At 42.9% G+C, this 25,085-nt stretch overlaps 1 protein-coding gene across 2 annotated transcripts in view; it reads right to left on the reverse strand.

Moving 5' to 3' along the window:
- The window catches only part of KIF5C (kinesin family member 5C), a 159,412-nt gene that overhangs the window by 103,279 nt on the left and 31,048 nt on the right, over nucleotides 1-25,085 (reverse strand). For both annotated transcript variants that reach the window (XM_027561223.1, XM_027561231.1), the window contains exon 2: nucleotides 1,515-1,605. In XM_027561223.1, coding sequence (XP_027417024.1) covers nucleotides 1,515-1,605 — 91 coding nt within the window. The remainder of the gene's footprint in view (nucleotides 1-1,514; nucleotides 1,606-25,085) is intronic.

Genomic DNA, 25,085 nt, shown 5'->3' on the forward strand with positions numbered 1-25,085 from the left:
AAGACAAAAATTACCACAGATATAAGCCCAAACTATTAATTCAAAAAAAATCTCACATTCTGGCATACTTTTTTCTCTTCAATTTTCTGTAATAATCTTACGGTAAAGACTTTCTAATTGAATTGATGTCTGCAACAAGAACATAAATAACCATACACCTCAGCAAGAGATGGTACATACTGACAGGCGTCTCCCACGCAGGTGTCCAAGGTCAGAATGAATCTAACAGATGTAACCAGGGCTGATTTTCATGCCTTTCAAATAGTTAGGTTAGTCAGCTCACCTTCTAAAAACAAGCAGATCTAATAGGACAAGGTGTTTTGGGTTTTGTTTTTTCACTTTTCACTCTTTAAATCTAGCGCTACCTATCAAAGTGGCAGCATCAAGACATTTGAAAACACCATTACTGCAGCATTCAAATCTGAAAGGAAGGATTCAGTGATGAAAAGCAAAGGAGCAGGAGATGCCCCTTCAGCTCTGTCAGCTCTGTCCAGATGGCGAGCTCCCCAAGGGCAAGCTCTGTCCTGCCCCTGATTTGAAAGGGCAAGGCAGAGAAACGTATAAATTGCTTGGCTCCCTGCTGTTATTTTGACACGAATCCTTCAGGGCCGAGGCCAGTCCCAGAAAAAAAGAATTGATCTCTAAGACACAAATTCACGCTTTAGGCTACCTACGTGGAAGAACAAATGTCAGGGTCTGGGTGGGAAGACAGAAAGTGGGTTAGATGAAAGTATTATTAAGGAATGCTGAGTAGTAAGAACAACTTACTAACCAGCAAGGTAATGTGTGATCTTAGGATGCTGCAGAAAATTCCTTGATGCCCAAGAATTTTCCACATTTAAAGCTTCTTTCTGAAGACTATACTTTCAGAAACCATTTCTACTGACTCATACACACTACTATATAGAAAAAAACTAATAAAGACCTATTGTATAGCACAGGGAACTCAACTCCAAGCTCTGTAATGGCCTAGATGGGAAAAGAAGCTTAAAAAGAATGCAAATATGCATACAAATAACAGATCACTTTACTGTACACCTGAAACTAACACAATATTACAAATCAATTATACTCCAATAAAATTAAAAGTAAAAAAAAATAAATTTTCTTTCTGAAGAGACAGATGCACAAAATAGATCAACCAAAAAATATACAACTGGAGCATCAGAATAGATGTTTTTCTCCTGAGGAGGTACTATAGCTTCAGCAATATTTTAAAGCCATTACAAAAATAGTGTGACTATATCTTACCCTGCTTTTAAGCTTCTAAGTGACAGAATAACTCTGCCCAAAAGGTGGCAAAAGAAATAAAGAAATCTCTTTGGAAAGGAGGTATCGAGGAGTTAAATCCTGACATCATAGCAAATCAGGGCCAGAGCTTGCTATAATTCAGTGTTTCCAATTAGCAGGCCTCTGCTTACGGTCAAGGTACATTGATTTCTAGGCTGCAAATACCACTTAACATTTTCAATTATTCTGAAAGGCCCAGGAGAAAATAAAGAAATAGCACTTACCTTTGACAATTTGCTTTGCACACGCATTGTAAACCTGCTCTTGAGTCGTGCTGGGAGGCAACACTCTGTCGAAGACATACGGCTTGCCTTGCTAAAAAAGAAAGACAAAAGAAAAAGAGAGGTGGAAAAAAACACATTAGACATTCATGAATAAAAAGCACTACTAATATTAGCACCATAAGCATTAAATCACCAATGCTACTTGTCAAGGCAATTCCTTACCAAGATGAGGGAAATTTTACAGCATGAACGACACCTTCATTGTGTGTATGTATACTGTATATTGAGATTGGAGAGGAGAAAGAAAAACATTTTTTTTTTTACTTGAAGCACTTTTTCTGATGAAAGATGGGTTGACACATTCATTCATTTATTTAAATAAATATTTAGTTATGGAGAGCTTCTTCTGAGCCAGGCATAGACTAGATGCTAACCAAATCAGAAAACAGTCCTTCCTGGAGAGCATCAATCAAGCATGACAGATAGCTAATAAGCAAGAAAACAAACACCCAGGAAAATGCAAAATGCCGGGGTATAAATTAATGGGACAGAAGGGACATGAGGGCCAAAGAAGACCTCTGTGAAGCAGTACCGGTTAAGTGGATCTTTAAAGGATCAGGAAGGCTGAGACATCTGAAGACTAATCGAGGCAAAGGGTGGAGCAGACAGCAAGGGGCCTGGGGGCTCAAGGAACCAGCGCAGTGGTCTCCACCTTTTTTGGCACCAGGGACTGGTTTTGTGTAAGACGGTTTTTCCATGGACCAAGGAGGGATGGTTTGGGGATGAGTCAAATGTATTACATTTATTGTACATTCTATTATTATTACATCAGCTTAATTTCAGATCATCAGGCATTAAATCCCAGAGGTTGGGGTCCCCTGACCTAGAGGGTGGACAAGAGGAGATGGAAAGGCAATGGGGAGCCAGTGCATGCCAGGTAGCTAGCCAGGGTTGTAATGCACTTGGATTTTATTCACTAGAAAGATGCCACAATCAGATTTAAGAAGCTGCTCTTAATAGCCAGATATTATTGTTCTCTGTCCCAGATTATTCTAGTGTTTTCTTCACATGCACAGGTGGTACCTTAACTGTGTAGATGCTTTGGAGAAAAGGGGGGGCATCTATAAAGTAAGGGCTTCCCTAGTGGCTCAGATGGTAAAGAATCCACCTGCCAATGCAGGAGACCCAGGTTCGATCCCTGGGTTGGGAAGATTCCCCTCGGAGAAGGAAATGGCTCCCCACTCCAGTATTCTTGCCTGGAGAATGCCATGGACAGAGGAGCCTAGAGGGCTACAGTCCATGGGGTCACAGAGTTGGACACGACCGAGTGCTACTGACACACACACTATAAAGAAAGTCACGTGAGTTCTCCAGGTGTGGGTCTGGGATGTGGCCCCACGGTGCTGGGCTGTGTGCAACTGAGAAGGGTCAGAGGGAAGGGAAGAGGTCTGCGGTGCTGCTACGTAAGCCCTAAGCCCTGATTCTCTGCCTCTCAGCATTCAGCAGGCAACTACTGGAAGTTTCTGTGCCAGGCACTGCGCCCTGGGAAGGCAGGAGGAGGACAGACAGGGCCTTTTCCCCAGAGAACCCCCATCACAACACTTTACCCACCAACATCTCCCTTCCCACAGCCTGCTCCACCCAGGCAGCCCTTCACCTTCATTTTCCCCAAGTACGTGCGGCAGCAAGGACAGGAGCAGCGAGGAGAGAGAAGGAGAGAGCCCAGAGCCTCCTGCACTCTCAGCCCGCACCTCCACACGTGGCTCTGGATGCCAGGAACCACCCACAGCCAGTCTGATCCCTCAAAAAGATAACCGCTCATGGGGGATCCAAGGACACGGCTTGTTACATCCTATAACCTTCACACAAAAGGAAGCACACAAGTGTCAGACTGGCTTAACGTTTCTCTCACTCCTTTACGACTGGGAAAGCCACACACCAGTGAGGCCCTGTGTGTTACGGCCGTGCTTGCACTTCAGCCTTTAAAAAACGAGACCGTGCCAACCAGGTAGACAAGCTACTTCCAGCCGAGTCTTAGGGAAAAAATGGAGAATTTGGAGGTACCATCAAAGTTTGCATTTCACAAAGAGCAGAGCCATGTTAAAATTATGCAAAGGGATTATTTCCTGATGCTTTGTTCCCAGCGAGTCTCATTCAATCAGTGAACCCAGTATTTGGCTTAATAATCAAGAGAATATTCCTCACGACAATCGATAGCCAGTGATCAGCCCACCACATTCTTACTAGATTCACCTATTTGTTAAATCCAACTGAATGTCAGCAGGGTAAAAGGTTTGAATAAACATTTACAGAGTTTGCCTAAGTTTGTGTCATCCACTAAACCTTCTGGAAAGAAAATGCAGCTCTGCTTAATTTAAAGCAAATCCATTATTCCTCCAAACTTAATGAAAGTCACCCAAATAAACTGGCTTGTTTACAGCATGATTCGGTTTTAGGTTTTACAGAAAATGCACTTGACACAGCAGGGAAAGAGACCTATTATAGCTTATGGTACAAAACTAGGACTCCCCGAGTTTGCCCTTTAAAATGTTGGTTGGGTATGTTATGCTTTCACTTTAAGAGAGGTAGAAAGCAAAAAATCTCTAACTCCTCATTTCAATAATATCACATTTATCAAGTGACAAACATATAATACAATGATTTTCCATAAGCAAAAGTTAATTCCCAAACAGAAACTGCCTTTGAGAAAAGATAAAATTTAGAAAATGATTTGTTATTAAACTTATCTTGTCAGGATCAGAGCATAAATTAGTTAAAATTGTAAGCATTTCTATGTGTCTTTTCATGCACTGAGTTGGTCATAGCCTTTTATTTTAGGTGAACCTTAAAGTCAAGGCACTAGAATCTGGATTAGAATTTTGTTACTGATTATTTTCAAGAACTGATTTATGGCACAGTGTACCAGCTGTATACAGCTGCATACATTTAAGCAACAATAACAACCAACTCATCACTGCTGTTTTAGTAAGGGAATGAAAATCTCACAAATCCTGGTTGAGACTGCAGCAAAGACCCCTAGGAAACCAGAGTCTCCCTGTTTCTGAGGGAGTCTCCCTGTTTCAGAGTCTCCCACTATAGCTGAGGGTTTCAGTGGGCAGGCAGTGGGCCCAGCCTGCTTCAGCTGTCACTGTTTGCAGCTGCAGAATAAATTTTTGGATTTACATTTTAATATGGGTGCTGAGTGCTAACATTTGAACCTGAATGACTAGGTTGCCATTTACTCCTTCCAGAGACACTTTCCTTTCCGGGCATCTATTTAGCTCATGGTCCTCTGAGACTTCTCTGGCTACTCTGTCCATGTCCTTTCCTGACATCTCTTCCAGACTTCCAAGCGACAGTGTGTCTGGCCCAAGACCTCAGCCTTTTCTCTATACTTCAAATGAACATGTCAGCCTTCAAATCTCGCCCAAGCTCCAGATTCATACACCCAGTCACCTGCTGGACATTTCCACTTGATGTCCATTAGCCATCTCAAGCTTAACTGGCCAAAAAAAGAACCATCAAGCCCTCTGTATCTGAATAAGAATTGCACCACTAATCACCTAGTACTCAAGTCAAAATCATTTATTATGTCCCATAGAGTCCATATCCAAAATAAAACCCAAATTCTATCACTTCTCACCATCTGCACCACACAACCCCAGTTCATGCCATTATCATTTCTCATCAAGACCACAGCTTTAGTCTCCTGACTGGTCTCCCTGCCTCCATTCTTGCTCCAAACAATCCAGTGTTCACTTAGCAGTTAGAGTGAGCTTTTGAGATCGATAAACCAAATGACCCCATCTCCCTTAAAACTCCCCAATGGTTCCTGTTAGACTAGACCCTCTCCACCCTTAGCTCCCTGCACTCTCCTCCATCTGACTACAGTGTAGCCCACTGGACTTCCTTCTGTACCTTGTTTATTCCTCAGCTCTGAGCCTTTGCTCTTAACTCTTCCTTTTTCCTGGAATTCTCTCACAGCAGATCTTCACTGGGCTCACCACAGGTCTTCATTTGACTGTCTTTACCACCTTCCAGACGTCACCTCCAAATTCTCCTTTGAAGGCTTCCATGGCCCTAACAAAAGCAACTGCACCCGACCCCGACATCACTTTCTATCACATCACTCTATTTGGTTTGCTCCATAGCAATTACTATGTGACCCATTTTCAACCAATCAAATGGACCACTACTATTAAAGCATCTAACCAGCTAACACAGAAGCCATATAAATGCCAAAACCTAAGTGCAGGATATGCAAAGCTGCTGCAATTTATGAAAGGAATCTGGGTGGGACACAGACTCCACATACATTACAACTGAAAATGAAGTAACCCAGTTTTGCCATGAAAGCCTTCAGCGGAGCAGTGCTAACTGCATGGGAGCAGTGTAGCTAAATAACTTACCAAGATCACATACAAAAAAATAACAGCAGATGGTTCTTACATTTTTATAGTTGAAATTAAAAAAACAAAACAAAACAAAAAACCAAGCCACCAGAATTCCTATCAAGTGGTTGGGAGCAAAGTGTCTATGAACCATATGGCCTATTAATACCCCAACCTGGAAGGAATATTACTACTGGAGACAGAGGAAAGCAAAGACCCCCTTAAAGATTTAGAAAATCAGCAGCAGAAGGAAGGTGAAGGAAACTTAAATTAATTATCCCCAAGAAGAGATAATCAAGAGGTAATCCTTGACAACAACAACAACAACAAACAACCCAATTAAAAAACAGGCAGAAGACCTAAGAGACATTCCTCCAAGGAAGAAATACAGATGGCAAATAGGCACATAAAAGGATGTTCAGCGTTGCTACTTATTAGAGAAATGCAAATCAAAATTACAATGAGGTGCCACCTCACACTGTTTAGAATGGCCATCATCAAAAGGGCTATAAACAATACTGGAGAAGGTGTGGAGGAAAGGGAACCCTCCTATACTACTGGTGGGGATGTAAACTGGTACAGCCACTATGGAGAACAGTTTGGAGGTTCCTCAGAAAACTAAAAATAAACCCAGCAATTTCACTTCTGGGCATATATCCAGACAAAACCATAATTCAAAAAGATACACGAGGGACTTCCTGGTGGTCCAGTGGCTAAGACTGAGCTTCCAATGCAGAGGAGCATGTCAGATCCCACATGCCACAACCAAAGATCTCAAATGCTGCAACAAAGATTGAAGATGTGCATGCTGCAACTGAGACCCAGCAGAGCCTAAATAAATAAATATTTTTTAAAAATGATACATGAAAAAAATAAATAAATAAAAATGATACATGCACTCCTGTGTTCATAGCAGCACTATTCATGGACATCGAAACAACCTAAATGCCCACGGACAAAGAATGGACAAAGAGGATACGGTACATACATTGGGCTTTCCAGGTGGCGCCAGTGGTGAAGAACCCGTCTACCAGTGCAGGAGATCTAAGAAACGTGAGTTCAGTCCCTGGGTCAGGAAGATCCCCCGGAGAAGGATAAGGCAATCCACTCCAGTATTCTTGCCCGGAGAATCCCATGGACAGAGAAGCCTGGAGAGCTACAGTTCATAGTGTCGCAAAGAGTCAAGACACCACTAAAGCGACTTAGCAAGCACGCATGCGTAGTACATACATACAGTGGAATACTCCCTAGTCATTTAAAAAGAATGAAATAATGCCATTTGCAGTGACATGGATACAATTAGAGATTATTATACGAAGTGTAGTAAGTCAGAAAGACAAATACCATATGATATATGCAGAATCTAAAATATGACACGTGAACCTATCTATGAAACAAACAAAATCAAGGACATAGAGAACAGATTGGTGGTTGCCAACAGGGAGGAGGGTGGGAGAGTGTAGCACTGGGAGTTTGGGATTAGCAGATGCAAACTGGTATATACAGAATGGCTAAACAACAAGGTCCTACCATATAGCACAGGGAACTATAACCAATATCCTGTGATGAGCCATAATGGGAAAGAACACGAAAAAAAGTATATATATAACTGAGTCACTTTGCTGTATAGCAGTAATTGACAAAACACTGTAATTCAACTTTACTTCAAAAAAAATTATTTAAAAAGAGATAATCTAACAAGATTAACATTTTTATTAGCATATTATCTAATAACAAGATTATTGGTCTTTCTGAGACCAACCAAGAGTAGTGACCAAAGTAGGAGGGGGGGGGGGGGTGCGGTGGCAATGACTTATTTGATTTTTCTTCTATCTTTAAGAAAGAAAGAAAAAGAAAGAAAAAAAATTTCCCCAGCAAGATTAAAACTCACTCTGTGGAATTATCTTCAGACACTGAGTAGAGGAAGTGATTACTCAGAATAATCACTGGGACTTCCCTGGTGGCCCAGTGGTTAAGAATCCACCTTCAATGTCAGGGACATGGGTTCAATTCCTGGTCAGGGAATTAAAAGCCCACGTGCCACGACTAGAGAATCCATGGACCACTATAAAAGATCCCACATGATGCAATGAGGACCCAATGCAGCCAAACAAATAACTATTTTTTTAAAAAAGAGAGAGTAATCACTCCCTTTCTGTCCCAGGTGTTTGTGTAACTTCACTCCTGAAGGAACAGAAGATGAGAAGTTCTCCCTGCACTGACCACCTTCTCATTAATGTCCACCAACACCACCACCAAACACTTTTGTTTCCAAATGCTTTTATATTTTATCTCATTTAATTCTCACACCAACTCCATGAGATACATATTATTCAGTTCAGTTCAGTTCAGTCACTAAGTCGTGTCCAACTCTTTGCAACCCCATGCACTCCAACATGCCAGGCCTCCCTGTCTATCACTAACTCCCAGAGTTCACTCAAACTCTTGTCCATTAAGTCAGTGATGTCATCCAGCCATGTCATCCTCTGTCGTCCCCTTCTCCTCCCGCCTTCAATCTTTCCCAGCATCAGAGTCTTTTCAAATGAGTCAGTTCTTTGCATCAGGTGGCCAAAGTATTGGAGTTTCAGCTTCAACATCAGTCCCTCCAATGAACATCCAGGACTGATCTCCTTTAGGATGGACTGGTTGAACCTTCTTGCAGTCCAAGGGACTCTCAAGAGTTCTCTCCAACACCACAGTTCAAAAGCATCAGTTCTCTGGCGTTCAGCTTTCTTTATAGTCCAACGATCACATCCATACATGACTACTGGGAAAATCATAGCCTTGACTAGAGGAATCTTCGTTGGCAAAGTAATGTCTCTGCTTTTTAATATTCTGTCTAGATTGGTCATAACTTTTCTTCCAAGGAGTGTCTTTTAATTTCATAGCTGCAGTCACCATATGCAGTGATTTTAGAGACCCCCAAAAATAGTCTCTCACTGTTTCCACTGTTTCCCCATCTATTTGCCATGAAGAGATGGGACTGGATGTCATGATCTTAGTTTTCTGAATGTTGAGCTTTAAGCCAACTTTTTCACTTTCATCAAGAGGCTCTTTAGTTGTTCTTCACTTTTTGCCATAAGGGTGGTGTCATCTGCATATCTGAGGTTATTGATATTTCTCCCAGCAATATTCAGCTTGTGCTTCCAGCTTGTGCTTGTGATTCCAGTTTGTGCTTCCTCCAGCCCAGCATTTCTCATGATGTAATCTGCAAATAAGTTAAATAAGCAGGGTGACAATATACAGCCTTAATGTATTCCTTTCCAGATTTGGAACCAGTCTGTTGTTCCATGTCCAGTTCTAACTGTTGCTTCCTGACATGCATACAGATTTCTCAAGAGGCAGGTCAGGTGGTCTGCTATTCCCATCTCTTCCAGAATTCTCCATAGTTTGTGGTGATCCACACAGTCAAAGGCTTTGGCATAGTCAATAAAGCAGAAATAGATGTTTTTTTGGAACTCTCTTGATTTTTTTGATGATCCAACAGATATGAGCAATCTGATCTTTGGTTCCTTTGCCTTTTCTAAATCCAGCTTGAACATCTGAAGTTCACAGTTCACATACTGTTGAAGCCTGGCTTGCATAATTTTGACCATTACTTTGCTAGCGTGAGATGAGTGCAACTGTGCAGTAGTTTGAGCATTCTTTGGCATTGCCTTTCCTTGGGATTGGAATGAAAACTGACCTTTCCCAGTCCTATGGTCATGGCTGAGTTTTCCAAATTTGCTGGCATATTGAGTGTAGCACTTTCACAGCATCATCTTTTAGGATTTGAAATAGCTCAACTGGAATTCCATCACTTCCCCTAGCTTTGTTCATAGTGATGCTTCCTAAGGCCCACTTGACTTCACATTCCAGGATGTCTGGTTCTAGGTGAGTGATCATACCATTGTGATTATTTGGGTTGCGAAGATCTTTTTTGTACAGTTCTTCTGTGTATTCTTGCCACTTCTGCTTAATATCTTCTGCTTCTGTTAGGTCAATACCGTTTCTGTCCTTTATTGTGCCCATCTCTGCATGAAATGTTTCCTTCAGTCAGTTCAGTTCAGTCGCTCAGTTGTGTCCGACTTTTTGCGACCCCATCAATCGCAGCATGCCAGGCCTCCCTGTCCATCATCAACTCCCAGAGTCTACCCAATCTCCTGTCCATCGAGCCGGTGATGCCATCCAGCCATCTCATTCTCCGTCGTCCCCCTCTCCTTCTGCCCCCAATCCCTCCCAGCATCAGGGTCCTTTCCAATGAGTCAACTCTTTGCATGAGGTGGCCAAAGTATTGGAGTTTCAGCTTCAGCATCAGTCCTTCCAATGAACACCCAGGACTGATCTCCTTTAGGATGGACTGGCTGGATCTCCTTGCAGTCCAAGGGACTTTCAAGAGTCTTCTCCAACACCACAGTTCAAAAGCATCAATTCTCGGCACTCAGCCTTCTTCACAGTCCAACTCTCACCTGCATACATGATCACTGGAAAAACCATAGCCTTGACTAGACAGACCTTCATTGGCAAAGTAACGTCTCTGCTTTTTAATATGCTATCTAGGTTAGTCATAACTTTCCTTCCAAGGAGTTCAGTTCAGTTCAGTTCAGTCGCTTAGTCGTGTCCGACTCTTTGTGACCCCATGAATCACAGCATGTCAGGCCTCCCTGTCCATCACCAACTTCCGGAGTTCACTCAGACTCAAGTCCATCAAGTCAGTGATGCCATCCAGCCATCTCATCCTCTTTAGTCCCCTTCTCCTCCTGCCCCCAATCCCTCCCAGCATCAGAGTCTTTTCCAATGAGTCAACTCTTAGCATGAGGTGGCCGAAGTACTGGAGTTTCAGCTTTAGCATCTTTCCTTCCAAAGAAATCCCAGGGCTGATCTCCTTCAGAATGGACTGGTTGGATCTCCTTGCAGTCCAAGGGACTCTCAAGAGTCTTCTCCAACACCACAGTTCAAAAGCATCAATTCTTCCACGCTCAGCCTTCTTCACAGTCCAACTCTCACATCCATACATGACCACAGGAAAAACCATAGCCTTGACTAGACAGACCTTTGTTGGCAAAGTAATGTCTCTGCTTTTCAATATGCTATCTAGGTTGGTCATAAGTTTTCTTCCAAGGAGTGAGCGTCTTTTAATTTCATGGTTGCAGTCACCATCTGCAGTGATTTTGGAGCCCCCAAAAATAAAGTCTGACACTGTTTCCACTGTTTCCCCATCTATTTCCCACGAAGTGATGGGACCAGATGCCATGATCTTCGTTTTCTGAATGTTGAGTTTTAAGCCAACTTTTTCACTCTCCTCTTTCACCTTCATCAAGAGGCTCTTTAGTTCCTCTTCACTTTCTGCCATAAGGGTGGTGTCATCTGCGTATCTGAGGTTATTGATATTTCTCCCGGCAATCTTGATTCCAGCTTGTGCTTCTTCCAGCCCAGCATTTCTCATGATGTACTCTGCATATAAGTTAAATAAGCAGAGTGACAATATACAGCCTTGACGTACTCCTTTTCCTATTTGGAACCAGTCTGTTGTTCCATGTCCAGTTCTAACTGTTGCTTCCTGACCTGCATACAAATTTCTCAAGAGGCAGGTCAGGTGGTCTGCTATTCCCATCTCTTTCAGAATTTTCCACCGTTTCTTGTGATCCACACAGTCAAAGGCTTTGGCATAGTCAATAAAGCAGAAATAGATGTTTTTCTGGAACTCTCTTGCTTTTTCCATGATCCACCAGATGTTGGCAATTTCATCTCTGGTTCCTCTGCCTTTTCTAAAACCAGCTTGAACATCAGGAAGTTCATGGTTCACATATTACTGAAGCCTGGCTTGGAGAATTTTGAGCATTACTTTACTAGCATGTGAGATGAGTGCAATTGTGCAGTAGTTTGAGCATTCTTTGGCATTGCCTTTCTTTGGGATTGGAATGAAAACTGACCTTTTCCAGTCCTGTGGCCACTGCTGAGTTTTCCAAATTTGCTGGCATATTGAGTGCAGCACTTTCACAGCATCATCTTTCAGGATTTGGAATAGCTCAACTGGAATTCCATCACCTCCACTAGCTTTGTTCGTGGTGTTGCTTTCTAAGGCCCACTTGACTTCACATTCCAGGATGTCTGGTTCTAGGTGAGTGATCACATCATCGTGATTATCTGAGTCATGAAGATCTTTTTTGTACAGTTCTTCTGTGTATTCTTGCCACCTCTTCTTAATATCTTCTGCTTCTGTTAGGTCCCTACCATTTCTGTCCTTTATCGAGCCCATCTTTGCATGAAATGTTCCCTTGGTATCTCTAATTTTCTTGAAGAGATCTCTAGCCTTTCCCATACTGTTGTTTTCCTCGATTTCTTTGCATTGATCGCTGAGGAAGGCTTTCTTATCTCTTCTTGCTATTCTTTAGAACTCTGCATTCAGATGCTTATATCTTTCCTTTTCTCCTTTGCTTTTCACTTCTCTTCTTTTCACAGCTATTTGTAAGGCCTCCCCAGACAGCCATTTTGCTTTTTTGCATTTCTTTTCCATGGGGATGGTCTTGATCCCTGCCTCTGGTACAATGTCACGAACCTCCATCCATAGTTCATCAGGCACTCGATCTATCAGATCTAGGCCCTTAAATCTATTTCTCACTTCCACTGTATAATCATAAGGGATTTGATCTAAGTCATATCTGAATGGTCTAGTGGTTTTCGCTACTTTCTTCAATTTAAATCTGATTTTGGCAATAAGGAGTTCATGATCTGAGCCACAGTCAGCTCCTGGTCTTGTTTTTGTTGACTGTATAGAGCTTCTCCATCTTTGGCTGCAAAGAATATAATCAATCTGATTTCGGTGTTGACCATCTGGTAATGTCCATGTGTAGAGTCTTCTCTTGTGTTGTTGGAAGAGGGTGTTTGCTATGACCAGTGCATTTTCTTGGCAGAACTCTATTAGTCTTTGCCCTGCTTCATTCCGTATTCCAAGGCCAAATTTGCCTGTTACTCCAGGTGTTTCTTGACTTCCTACTTTTGCATTCCAGTCCCCTATAATGAAAAGGACACATTTTTTGGGTTTTAGTTCTAAAAGGTCTTGTAGGTCTTCATAGAACCATTCAACTTCATCTTTTTCAGCATTACTGGTTGGGGCATAGATTTGGATTACTATGATATTGAATGGTTTGCCTTGGAAATGAACAGAGATCATTCTGTCGTTTTTGAGATCACATCCAAGTACTGCATTTCAGACTCTTTTGTTGACCACGATGGCCACTCCATTTCTTCTGAGGGATTCCTGCCCGCAGTAGTAGATATAATGTTCATCTGAGTTAAATTCACCCATTCCAGTCCATTTTAGTTTGCTGATTCCTAGAATGTCGACGTTCACTCTTGCCATCTCGTTTGACCACTTCCAATTTGCCTTGATTCATGGACCTGACATTCCAGGTTCCTATGCAATATTGCTCTTTACAGCATCGGACCTTGCTTCTATCACCAGTCACATCCACAACTGGGTATTGTTTTCGCTTTGGCTCCAAGGAGTAAGCGTCTTTTAATTTCATGGCTGCAATCACCATCTGCAGTGATTTTGGAGCCCAAAAATGTTTCCTTGGTATCTCTAATTTTCTTGAAGAGCTCTCTAGTCTTTCCCATTCTATTGTTTTCCTCTATTCCTTTGCTCACTGAGGAAGGCTTTCTTAGATATTATTAGCTCCATTCTATAAACTGGAAAACTAAGGCCCAGGGCCACCATCAGCTCTGTCAGTCTGGTGAAATAACTTTAAGTCTCTGGTTTCAAGAATTCTTCCTTTATATTATGCCGATCTCCTAAATTGCTAATGGAAAAACAGGAGACACACGAAACAAAAGATGTTTGTTCAGACATGAAAGACTGAAGCAAAGTGATTAATGAGGTAACAAAAGACAGCCCAACCACAGCAGAAGTCAAGACAGTGTTCAGCATTAAGACGGGACTGACAGGAATCCACTGAATAAAGAAGGGCCTAAGATCAGGGAAGAAGGTCAAGATTGGCAAGAAGGTGGTGGGCATGCACACAGCAAGCCTTCCTTGCAAAAGAAGACATTAAAAACAGATAAAAGCCAACCAGAGGCAAGGAAAAAGCAGATGTTAAGACTTGTTATGAAAAGAAGGACTTACTCAGAAAATTTTTAGAATTTTTCAGAGCCAAACAGTCCTTCCAGGTCATCCAAACCCAACATTGTGTTTTACAAATAAACAAGACTGGGAGAGGGTAGACGATCTGCAGAAAGTTACCTAGTTAATTGGGTAGGTGGCAGGTCCGTCTAGAATCCAGACCTTCTGGCTCCCTGTCTTGTGTTCTGAGTTCTGGCTTTAGAATCAATTATTCTCCCTGAACATCAAAGAAACAACAAGCATGAGACCCTGGAACTTTTTTCCCCCTGCTTTCCTTTCCATCATTTCTATACTATTTCCAAATATACAACTGATTAGTTCAACAAATAAAGAGTCCTTGCTATGACAGCTGGAGCAGTACAGCAATGGAATATCAACAGAATCACCACCTCTCAGAGTTAACATGAACTTGAGAGTCAGTCTGTCCCATCCCCTTTTAAGCACAACTCATCTCCACAGTCTAAGAGACAACAGGGAACCCACTTGAAACTCAACTAGCTCTAACTGTTAGAAAGTTTGTTCTTGTATTGATTTATTTAAAATGCTTTCATTTATTATTTTTTTATATGCTGGTTCTTTGCTGCTTTTTGCATAGGCTTTCTCTAGTTGCAGGGAGCAGGGTTACTCTGTTGTGGTGCGAGGCCTTCTCATTATGGAGGCTTCTCCTGTTGTGGAGCACAGGATCGAGGCATGCAGGCTTCAGCAGTTGCAGCACACAGGCTCAGTAGCTGTGGTGCATGGGCTTAATTGCTCTACAGCATGGGGAATCTTCCCCGACCAGGGATCAAACCCATGTTCCATGAATTGACAGGTGGATTCTTATCCACTGTGCCACCAGAGAAGTCCTTTGTATTGATTTAAAATCTGCCTCTCTGAAGCATTAGATCTGACACTATCCTCCAAGTGTCAGAACAAGACAGACCAAGGCTGAGAGACCTGCCTCCCTTGCCACCACGGTAGCTTTGTTTCACTTTGGGAGCCGAGTGTTCAAAGTCCAAATCTCTTTTCTCTGGAGAAAGACATATGTGCCCCCTTCATGAAAGGGGTATAGATTTGTCTTGCTTGAAGGACTCCAAAGATATCCAAAGTTAAGACATCAGTAAAACATTATATTAGCTTGCACAAGAATAAATCAAATAAGATAAGCTTCCAAACTGTCCAGGACTAGGCAAACAATCTGAAAGAATGTTTCCAAAACATTAGTTAAAAAGCAGGAAGTCTTTAGGTTAATGGTGATATTTATTTTTTTAATCAACACAAGTATTCTGGGAGAAGAAGTTCTGTGTTGCTTATTGAAATACAATTCATATCCCATGAAATGCACCACTTAATAAGAAGGTACATGTCAGTGGTTGTTAGAACACTCACAAGGTTGTGCACTCATCACCACTGTCTAATTTCAGAGCATTTCATCATCCCAAAAGGGAGCTCTGTACCCATCAGCAGTCACTCCGCAGCCTCTCAATTTCCCCAACCCTAAGCAACCATATTGGAGTGTGAAGTCAGGTGGGCCTTAGGAAGCATCACTAGAAACAAAGCCTATGGAAGTGATGGAATTCCAGCTGAGCTATTTCAAATCCTAAAAGATGATGCTGTGAAAGTGCTGCATTCAATATGCCAGCAAATTTGAAAAACTCAGCAGTGGCCACAGGACTGGAAAAGGTAAGGTTTCGTTCCAATCCCAAAGACAGGCAGTGCCGAAGCATGTTCAAACTATGTACAAGCTAGCAAAGTAATGCCAAAATTCTCCAAGCTAAGCTTCAACAGTACATGAACCGAGAACCTCCATATGTTCAAGCTGGATTTAGAAAAGGCAGAGGAACGAGAGATCAAATTGCCAACATCCACTGGATCATAGAAAAAGCAAGAGAATTCCAGAAAAACACCTACTTCCGCTTCATGACTGTGCTAAAGCTTTTGACTATGTGGCTCACAACAAACTGTGGAAAATCCTTAAAGAGATGGGAATACCAGACCACCTTACCTGTCTCCGACAAAACCTGTATGCAGGTCAAAAAGCAACAGTTAGAACCAGGCATGGAACAATGGACTGGTTCAAAATTGGGAAAGGAGTATGTCAAGTCTGTATATTGTCACTCTGTTTATTTAACTTATATGCAGAGTACATCATGTGAAATGCTGGGCTGCAAGAAGCACAAGCTGGAATCAAGATTGCCGGGAGAAATATCAATAACCTCAGATATGCAGATGACACCACCCTTATGGCAGAAAGCGAAGAGGAACTAAAGAGCCTCTTGATGAGGGTTGAAAAGAGAAGAGTGGAAAAGCTGGCTTAAAACTCAACATTCAAAACACTAAGATCATGACACCCGGTCTCATCACTTCATGGCAAATAGATGGGGAAACAGTGGAAACAGTGACGACAGATTTTATTTTCTTGGACTCCAAAATCACTGCAAATGGTGACTGCAGTCATGAAATTAAAAGATGCTTGCTCCTTGGAAGAAAAGCTATGACAAGCCTAAACAGCATATTAAAACACAGAGACATCACTTTGCTGACAAAGGTCTGTATAGTCAAATCTATGGTTTTTCCATTAGTCATGTATGGATGTGAGTGTTGGACCATAAAGAAGGCTGAGCACTGAAGAACTGCTGCTTTTGAACCGTGGTGTTAGACTCTTGAGAGTCCCTTGGACTGCAAGGAGATCCAACCAGTCAATCCTAAAGGAAATCAGTCCTGAATATTCATTGAAAGGACTGATGCTGAAGCTGAAGCTTCGATACTAACCAACTCATTTGAAAAGACCCTGATGCTGGGAAAGATTGAAGGCGGGAGGAGAAGGAGATGACAGAGGATGAGACGTTTGGATGGCATCACCGACTCAATGGACATGAGTCTGAGCAAGGTCCAAGAGATGGTGATGGACAGGGAGGCCTGGCGTGCTGCAAAGAGCTGGACGCCACTGAGGGACTGAACAACAGCAGCTAAGCAACCACTAACCTATTTCTGTCCTTACAGATTTGCCTGTTCTGGAATTATATAATATGTAGCTTTTTGTGACAAGTTTCTTTCAAATACAATGTTTTCAAGGTTCATCCATGTTGTCTCATGAATCACTTCATTCACTTTCAAGACTGAATAAAATTCCATTGTATGCATTTTATGAATGCATTCACCTACTGATGGACATTGAGTTGTTTCTAGTTTTTGGTTATTATGAGTCCCACTATAAACATTCATGGGAGGTCTTTATGTGTACATTTATTTTTATTTCTCCTGGGTATAACTAGGAGTAGAATTTCTAAGTGATACAATAACTCTATGCTTAACTTTTTGAAGAACTGACAAATTATTTTCCAAATTGTTTGCCATTTTACATTCATACCAGCAGCATATCAGGGTTCCAATTTCTCCACAGCCATGCCAACACTTGTATTATCTGTTTTCTTTATTATAGCCATTCTAGTGGGCATGCAGCAGTGTTTCTTAGTAACATGAGAAGAAGTTTTTAAATTGACACATGATTTCAATATATATTGTGGATACAGAGGTGTTCCCAGGCATTATAACACATTGTTTTGCTGGTATCTTAGCATTTATACAATGACCCAGGATGAAAGAATCATTTTATGAAACCTATAAGTTGTACGCATCCACATGCTTTAAGAAAGAGAACAGTGGACCAGGAGGAGGGGATTTATAAAAGGATTTAGAATAGGCGTTCTCTACTTCTCACTCCAGAAGCCTATGCTGAATGTTGCCCAAAGAAAGCAGACTGCCAAAAGGTGGAAATGAAGCCAAATACTCTTCAACATAGCTCCCATTTCTCTGAAGCTCAGTTTCCTCATCTGTAAAACGAAGCCAATAATATACACAATTCAGGCCTCCTGTGAGGATCAGATGCTCGTGCAGGAAAGGATCCAGTGATATGCCTGCTGTTACAGCAGACGCTCAAGACATGGTCAGTGCTATCCTGTAATAAAAAACCTGAGTCCATTTACACTGGGCATTTGTATTGCAAAATTACTGAGCAATGACCCTTTAAAGGAAGGAATGGCAATATGTGACAATTACTCACAATGTAGTAACTCCAAGACTTGGCGTGCTGGTGCCCTTACCACAGTCAAGTGCCAAAGGACACCTTGGGCATCCAATCCCCCAGGTCTGCCACTCGTGAGCTCTGCACCCGCAGAACTCTGAGGCCCCTTAATTTCCAGGGTGGGGATATCCCTCAAAAATATTACTCTGTTCTAAGGCCACCCTCTACACTCTTTAAAAATAAATAGAATTTCCATGTTCAGCCACAGAGACTTTTCAGGGAAGGGGAGGAGCTGAGTCTGGTGCAGGTACTTGGACACGCCAGCTTTGCGATCACAGCTCTGGAGCCTCCAGGAAACGTCTGTGATTTTACCAACTGCAAACCTAAAGCAGATGCATCCAGGGTCCTGACGGCATCCTCACAGTCTTCTTCATCTCCACGCATGCTGGCCCAACCTCCAGCACCTGGGTCTCTGCCTGAGGACTTTTCTGGCTCAGAGCCCTCTCTGTCACCTGCGGCAGGCCAGAGGACTCCCCAGCAGCAGCCCAGCAGTCCTCAGTCAATGACTGACTGACAGGAGTTGGGGCTTCAGCTCCCTCACCCAGAGGTACCAGTGGAGGTGGGGTGACTCTGAGGCAAGTATTCCACACTGGCTCCCAGAGTCCCCACTGGGGTAGAACTCGCATCGTCCATGATGGTAACCTGCGTGATGACACGCTCTCTGTTGGTTTCTTTCTCTTCCTTGCCTTACTTCTCCATTCTTCGGTACGTCCAGGAGTCACCTCCCATAGAAATGTGCACTCAAATCCCTTCTCTGTGTTTGCTTCTGGGAAGGCCCAAGGTAAGGCGAAATCCCAGACGTTCTGCTCTTTCATTCAGTAAGTGTGGCCCTAAGAGATTCTGGGTTTGTTGAGTCACTGTTAAATATGGAGCCATCACATTTGCTTCACGTCCAGACAGGAGGGTAAGTGGAAACTGAAATGCTTATCAAAATTTAACAAGCCGTGGGCTTGGGACACTATCCTAGAAAAAGAATCTTTTTCTTCATCAAAGAGTGCTGGTCACTTGCCAAACCTTGGGCCCGTGGGGTGCCCGGAGGATTCCCAATTTCTCACTTACACGAAGGAGGGCTCCAAGCTCCCGAAGGCCCTGACCTAGCAGAGCGCCTTGCACATGATGGTATAAAGTAGGCGCTCAGTACAAGTCTGCTGCTGCTGACGATGACTAATACCTGCAGGCGAGCACCCAGGGTGCCAGGACACTGTGGAATGTCCTGTGGTGCTGGGGGCTGGAGGGAGGGAGGCAATCTACACTCACTGTATTGGGTAGGCCAAAAAGTTTGTTCAGGGTTTTTCCCTGCACCGTCTTACAGCAAAACTCAAACTTCTTGGCCAACCCAATCTCTCTCCAACGTATCAGAAATGTCACTTGTTACTAACCATTCTCATCCCTGACCTCCAAGGTTTTAGCAGCCATGGAATTACCCTCTTTCTGCATCCCTTTACTCCTCTTTACCCCATCCCCTACCTTCCTAAGTCTCTGGAACTAGCAAATTCCCAAAGCAGAAAGAAACCCCACTGCACAGAAGCATCCCATACCCAGCAGTGACCAGCTCTCTCCCATCACCGATAAACCCTACATAACCACCGTTATATTAGTTGGATCCACTAACCTGTAAATGTAGCCTCACAGGGAGACCCTGAAGCCAATCAGTTGGACGTTTCCTATCAGCTGAACCCTCCAGCTCCATCTTCTCCCCACCACTCCATCGCCTGCCCTATCTGTGCTGGGATGACTCCGTGACTGAGTATAAAACACTAAACCAGAGCTGGGCCCAGACATTCTCATCTCCTGCCCCACATTGGCTCTGTGCCCCAAGGAAGGTGGCTGGTGCCAGTTCTGGCCAAAGCCAGGGCTGTTCCCAGGAGAGGCTGCCATAAAACTGACATCCACCAAGCAGCAATCGGCTTCCACCAGAGCTGCCAAGGCAATGCCAACCTCTCCAAGTCTTGAGAATGAACAAAAGCAACAAACAAGTGTGAGTCTTGTAAGCCTTCCTCCTGCAGGAAAGCAGCCTCAGTTCTTTCCTTTCAACCCAAAGTCCTGCTGGGTGGACACACAAGCCCTGTCAAGATCGCAGACAGCTATGAAAAAAAAAAAAAAAAAAAACACTCTGGGAAGGCAAACTGCCCAAGTGATAATGAAGAAATTCAGAATTATTGTCTGGCTAAAGGAAAAAATGAAGATAGAAGTGTTACTTTTGTTAGAAAAATTAATGAAGTCTGTGTTTCAAAAGTAAGATGCTTATTTGTATGTGATTTTTATTTCATATTGAAATACAATGAGCTCCCCTCAGTCTCCACTCACTGTTCTGTACCCTCGTCTACCAACACGGGCAGTTTAGGAGAGAGTCAGAGGAACTTGTTCTACTCCCAGACCTCACACCCACACACTCTGTCACCTTAAACAATTTACCTCTATTTTCCGGGTCTCCTCCTCTCTGTAAAGTAAAAGACTGGCTCATTCCAGCTCCAGAGCCATTCCAACTGGCTCATTGTAATAATATTGAAGATCACAGGGTTCTGGAATTTTTCCCCATAAGGGTGGCTTCTGTCTTGATACATAGAGCATGAGAGAACATAATCTTTAAACTGGGAGTTGAGTTCAACATTCTTGAATAAAACTGTTGCTGTGGTTATTTCAGGAGATGTGGTTTTCTGACAAGTCAATTCTGAAGAAAAAAAGAAAAACCAAACCTTTCTCACTGGAGAAGAGGTGAAAAGCTATTTCACTGAAGGTATTATTTTGCCAAATAGAAGAGAGTAAAACTGACTGTGAGCCTTCTTACTGGGGCATGTTGCCCTGGGAGCAGCCTCTTGGGTAAAGCACTGGGCAATCCAGGAACTGCCCCTCTGCACACCTCCCCCCGGGAGGCCAGGGCTCCAGGTGACACCTCCAACAACATGGAAGCCACATGGTAACACACGTATGTTCTGTTCCCTTTACCTAAAAAATGAAACAAAACTTTCCCCCAAACCTTCCCTTGGTTAACAGTGCATACAGAGGCTTCTGACAAATGGGCACTGCAAATATTTACTAGAAATTAGCATTCTACTCATTTTTCACTCTTCAGAAACAGCTTATATAATTATGATTCTCCCATGTATTAGATGGCAATTTTGCTCTTATGGTATGTTCGGGTCCCTTGTCTCTATTTGTTCCTCATGATTTTGGAAGCCAAACGGGAATATTAGCTTCCCTTTCTGGAGAATAACTTCCCAAGATCATGTGCAAAGCAACAATTTGAGCCGAAACTAGGATCCAGAATGTCTGGTTCCCAGCCAAGCCTTCCACCCATAACACCATATTGCATCCTGTCACTGATCCTCCAAGAACATATTTAACCTTCAACTATAGATTTTCTAAGAATTCCACATAGTTGGGTTTAGGACATGACACAGTATAATCCAATATGTAAAAGCAATGGCTTCTTTTACATAGTACTGAAAAAATGACTCCCATACATTACAGGAGAAAAAAATGTGGCATAAAATAGAATAATTACATTAACCCAAACCAGCAGTAGTTGTTAAGTTCAGGGTAACTATGTCACGGTTTGAGTCTAGGGTGCCAGCCCCGTGTGAGTAGACAGCACTATCACTATAAAGGTGAGTTGCTCTGTGCAGACTTTAATAGCTCTTCCACAGCCAGCAGTCTAGAATGGATGGGCTACAACTCAGGCTGCATGAGGCTCATGCGTCTCAGTCCAATGAGACCATATCCTCATCCAGGAGAAGGGGACTCTGACCCATAGAGGCAGACTTACCCAGTTAGCCAATGGGGTTCTTGGGACGTGCCTCAAAAATGTACTTGTTTTAAAGATATAGTGTTGCTGAATTCAGCCACGATTTTGTAATCAGTAAATCTAAAAGAAGTTGTTTTAAGTGTAAAGGACACAGAAGCCTTGCATCTTTCAAAAGATTTTAAAATTTTACTTGGAGGATAGGACATCATATTTATCAGTACTCAAAAGCAGAGACATTACCTTGCCAACAAAGGTTCGTCTAGTCAAGGCTATGGTTTTTCCAGTGGTCATGTATGGATGTGAGAGTTGGACTGTGAAGAAGGCTGAGCACCAAAGAATGGATGCTTTTGAACTGTGGTGTTGGAGAAGACTCTTGAGAGTCCCTTGGACTGCAAGGAGATCCAACCAGTCCATTCTGAAGGAGATCAGCCCTGGGATTTCTTTGGAAGGAATGATGCTAAAGCTGAAACTCCAGTACTTTGGCCACCTCATGCGAAGAGTTGACTCATTGGAAAAGACTCTGATGCTGGGAGGGATTGGGGGCAGGAGGAGAAGGGGACAACAGAGGATGAGATGGCTGGATGGCATCACTGACTCGATGGACGTGGGTCTGGGTGAACTCCGGGAGTTGGTGATGGATAGGGAGGCCTGGAGTGCTGCGATTCACGGGGTCGCAAAGAGTCGGACACGACTGAGCGACTGAATTGAACTGGACTGAACTGAAGGTACTGGAAGGGCTAACTGGCCACAAACAAGGCAGGATTTAAACAGCAGTCTCCCAACACTTTATTCTCCCTGCCCACACCCCTCCTCCTGTGATGACCCAGGCAAAATGCAGAACCACCTCATGGTGGGTCCGTCCCTACTCCATACCAGCAATGCGCTCACAGCAACTTGCCCGCATACGCCTCACTGTTATAACTGTTCCCTCCAACTGGGAACTTGATACCCTTCACCTTGTTATCTGTCAAAGCACAACCTGTTCTCTCAACCTCATACCAACGTTATCTCTCCCAACATAAAGCCTTTTCTTGAGCCTCTCGAATAGATGCTTGCTGTCTCTTATTTCATCTCTCCCTCTCTCTCTCTCATTCATTGCTTCTTTGAACTTCTATGACACTTTGATATGCTTCCAGGAAGACTCTGATCTCTGATCACAAGCTCCTTCATATCAGTCACCTGGAAGCACTATGTTATAAGAAAACAGGATCCAGGTCAGAGATTAGGGTGAGAAAATTTATTTGAGTGACTCTCACCTGCCAGACTCTATGTTTTGCCTGGGTCATCACAGATTTTGCACAATTACTCTCTAAAATAACTATCACTCTTTGAATTTTATAAGTGACAAGGTCAGATTCAGAGAAGTCCCCGCCTTGCACAGGGTCACAAAGCCTGTATTCCATTTGCACACAGTGTCAGTGAGAAGCAATTAATAAAAAGCAGCCGAAACCACTTTATGAACTGCAAAGTATTGTACACATATTTGTTATCAGCATAATAACTAATATTACCCTTTCATATATTTTTTAGTTATTAAAGGACAATTTTTCTATCTTACCCATCTTTGGATTCCCTGTAGTATTTATGATAATTATTAAAAGTGTTTAATAGCTGTTCAATTTGGATTTCAGATGTCATGTCTTGAATTACTAGAATTTTTAAAATTTCCCCCAAAATAAAAGCTGCCATTTATTGAGTAGCTGCATGTGCCAGACACAGACTATCTCTAATCTCCATAGCAATGGAGGGAGGCTGCTATTACTGTCCCATGTTATAGATGGGAAAATCAGAGTCCAGAGATAATCGGGAACAATCACACAGCTAGTAAGGAGCAGAAGGAAGGGGATGGGGTTTCAGAGCTCATGACTCCCCCCATTCCAGACTCAGGGCCACAAAGATCCACCTAATTCACCTACATACCATCACAGTCCAACAGTGTTTCTGCATCAGAGATGGTTCCTGTCCCTTATGAGGACAGAAACATTATTTTCTCTTATACCCACAAGCACTGAGACTCCCCTCTCAGATTCCCCTCAATAGCATCACACAGCTGGATATATTTTGTATAGTGTTACCAACCTAGAGTTCCTCTTCTTACCACATTATTCAACAAATATTAATAGACTCCTTCATGTGCCAGGCACTGTTCTAGACACTGGGAATTCAGTGGTGATAAGATATGGGTTCCCTGCCTTTGAAAGTGTTAGTTACTCAGTCATGTCCAGCTCTTTACAACCCCATGGACTGTTGCTTGCCAGGCTCCTCTGGAATTCCTTTGGAATTTCTCTGGAATTCTCCAGGCAAGAATACTGGAGTGGATAGTCATTCCCTTCTCCAGGGGATCTTCCTGACCCAGGGATTGAACCCGGGTCTCTTGCACTACTGGCAGATTCTTTACCATGTGAGCTACCAGGGAAGCTTTTATTCAAACAGAGTGGTAAGAAACAGTCTATAAGCAGTGAGATCGTAACAGAGATCAATTCTGCTGGTGTTCTGATGGGATGGAAATACAGAGGGTCAGGACCATGGCATGGAGCATGTGACAGAGAATGGGGGCTTGAAGGCTTGCCAGCCACAGGAAGGGCAACAGGCAGGGTACTCCAGGCAGAGGCAACCAAGACAGTGCAGCCTTGAGTTAGGAAGCACTGGGCTTATTGGAAAGTGGGCTGATGTATTTGGAGGGCAAAGAACAGGGTGGTATGAGATGATGGGAAAGAGCCATGAAGAGGGTCGGTGCTAGAAAGCCAACCTTGTAATGTACTCTTTTTTTAAACTGCTATATAGTTAAGGACTTCTCAGGTGGTGCAGGGGTAAAGAATCCACCTGCCAGTGCAGGAGATGCAAGAGACATGGGATCAATCCCTGGACTGGGAAGATCCCTGGAGTAGGAAATGGCAACCTACTCCAGTATTCTTGCCTGGAAAATTCCATGGGCAGAGGAGCCTGGGGGCTACAGTCCAGGGGCTCCTAAAAAGTCAGACATGACTGAGCACACATACATAGTTGATTTGCAATGTTGTGCTAATTTCTGCTGTACAGCAAAGTGACTCAGTTATATACATTCTTTGTTTATATTCTTTTCCATTACAGTTTAATTCAAAAAAGATACATGCACTCCTATGTTCATAGCAGTACTATTCACAACAGCTAAGATATGAAACAACATAAATGTCTATTGAGAGACAAATGGATAAAGCTGTGGCACATATATACAATGGAATACTACTTAGCCACAAAAAAAGCAAAAGCATGCCATTTGTAGTAACATGGA

The sequence above is a fragment of the Bos indicus x Bos taurus genome, chromosome 2 (genome assembly GCF_003369695.1).
Source record: "Bos indicus x Bos taurus breed Angus x Brahman F1 hybrid chromosome 2, Bos_hybrid_MaternalHap_v2.0, whole genome shotgun sequence".
Taxonomy (NCBI): domain Eukaryota; kingdom Metazoa; phylum Chordata; class Mammalia; order Artiodactyla; family Bovidae; genus Bos; species Bos indicus x Bos taurus.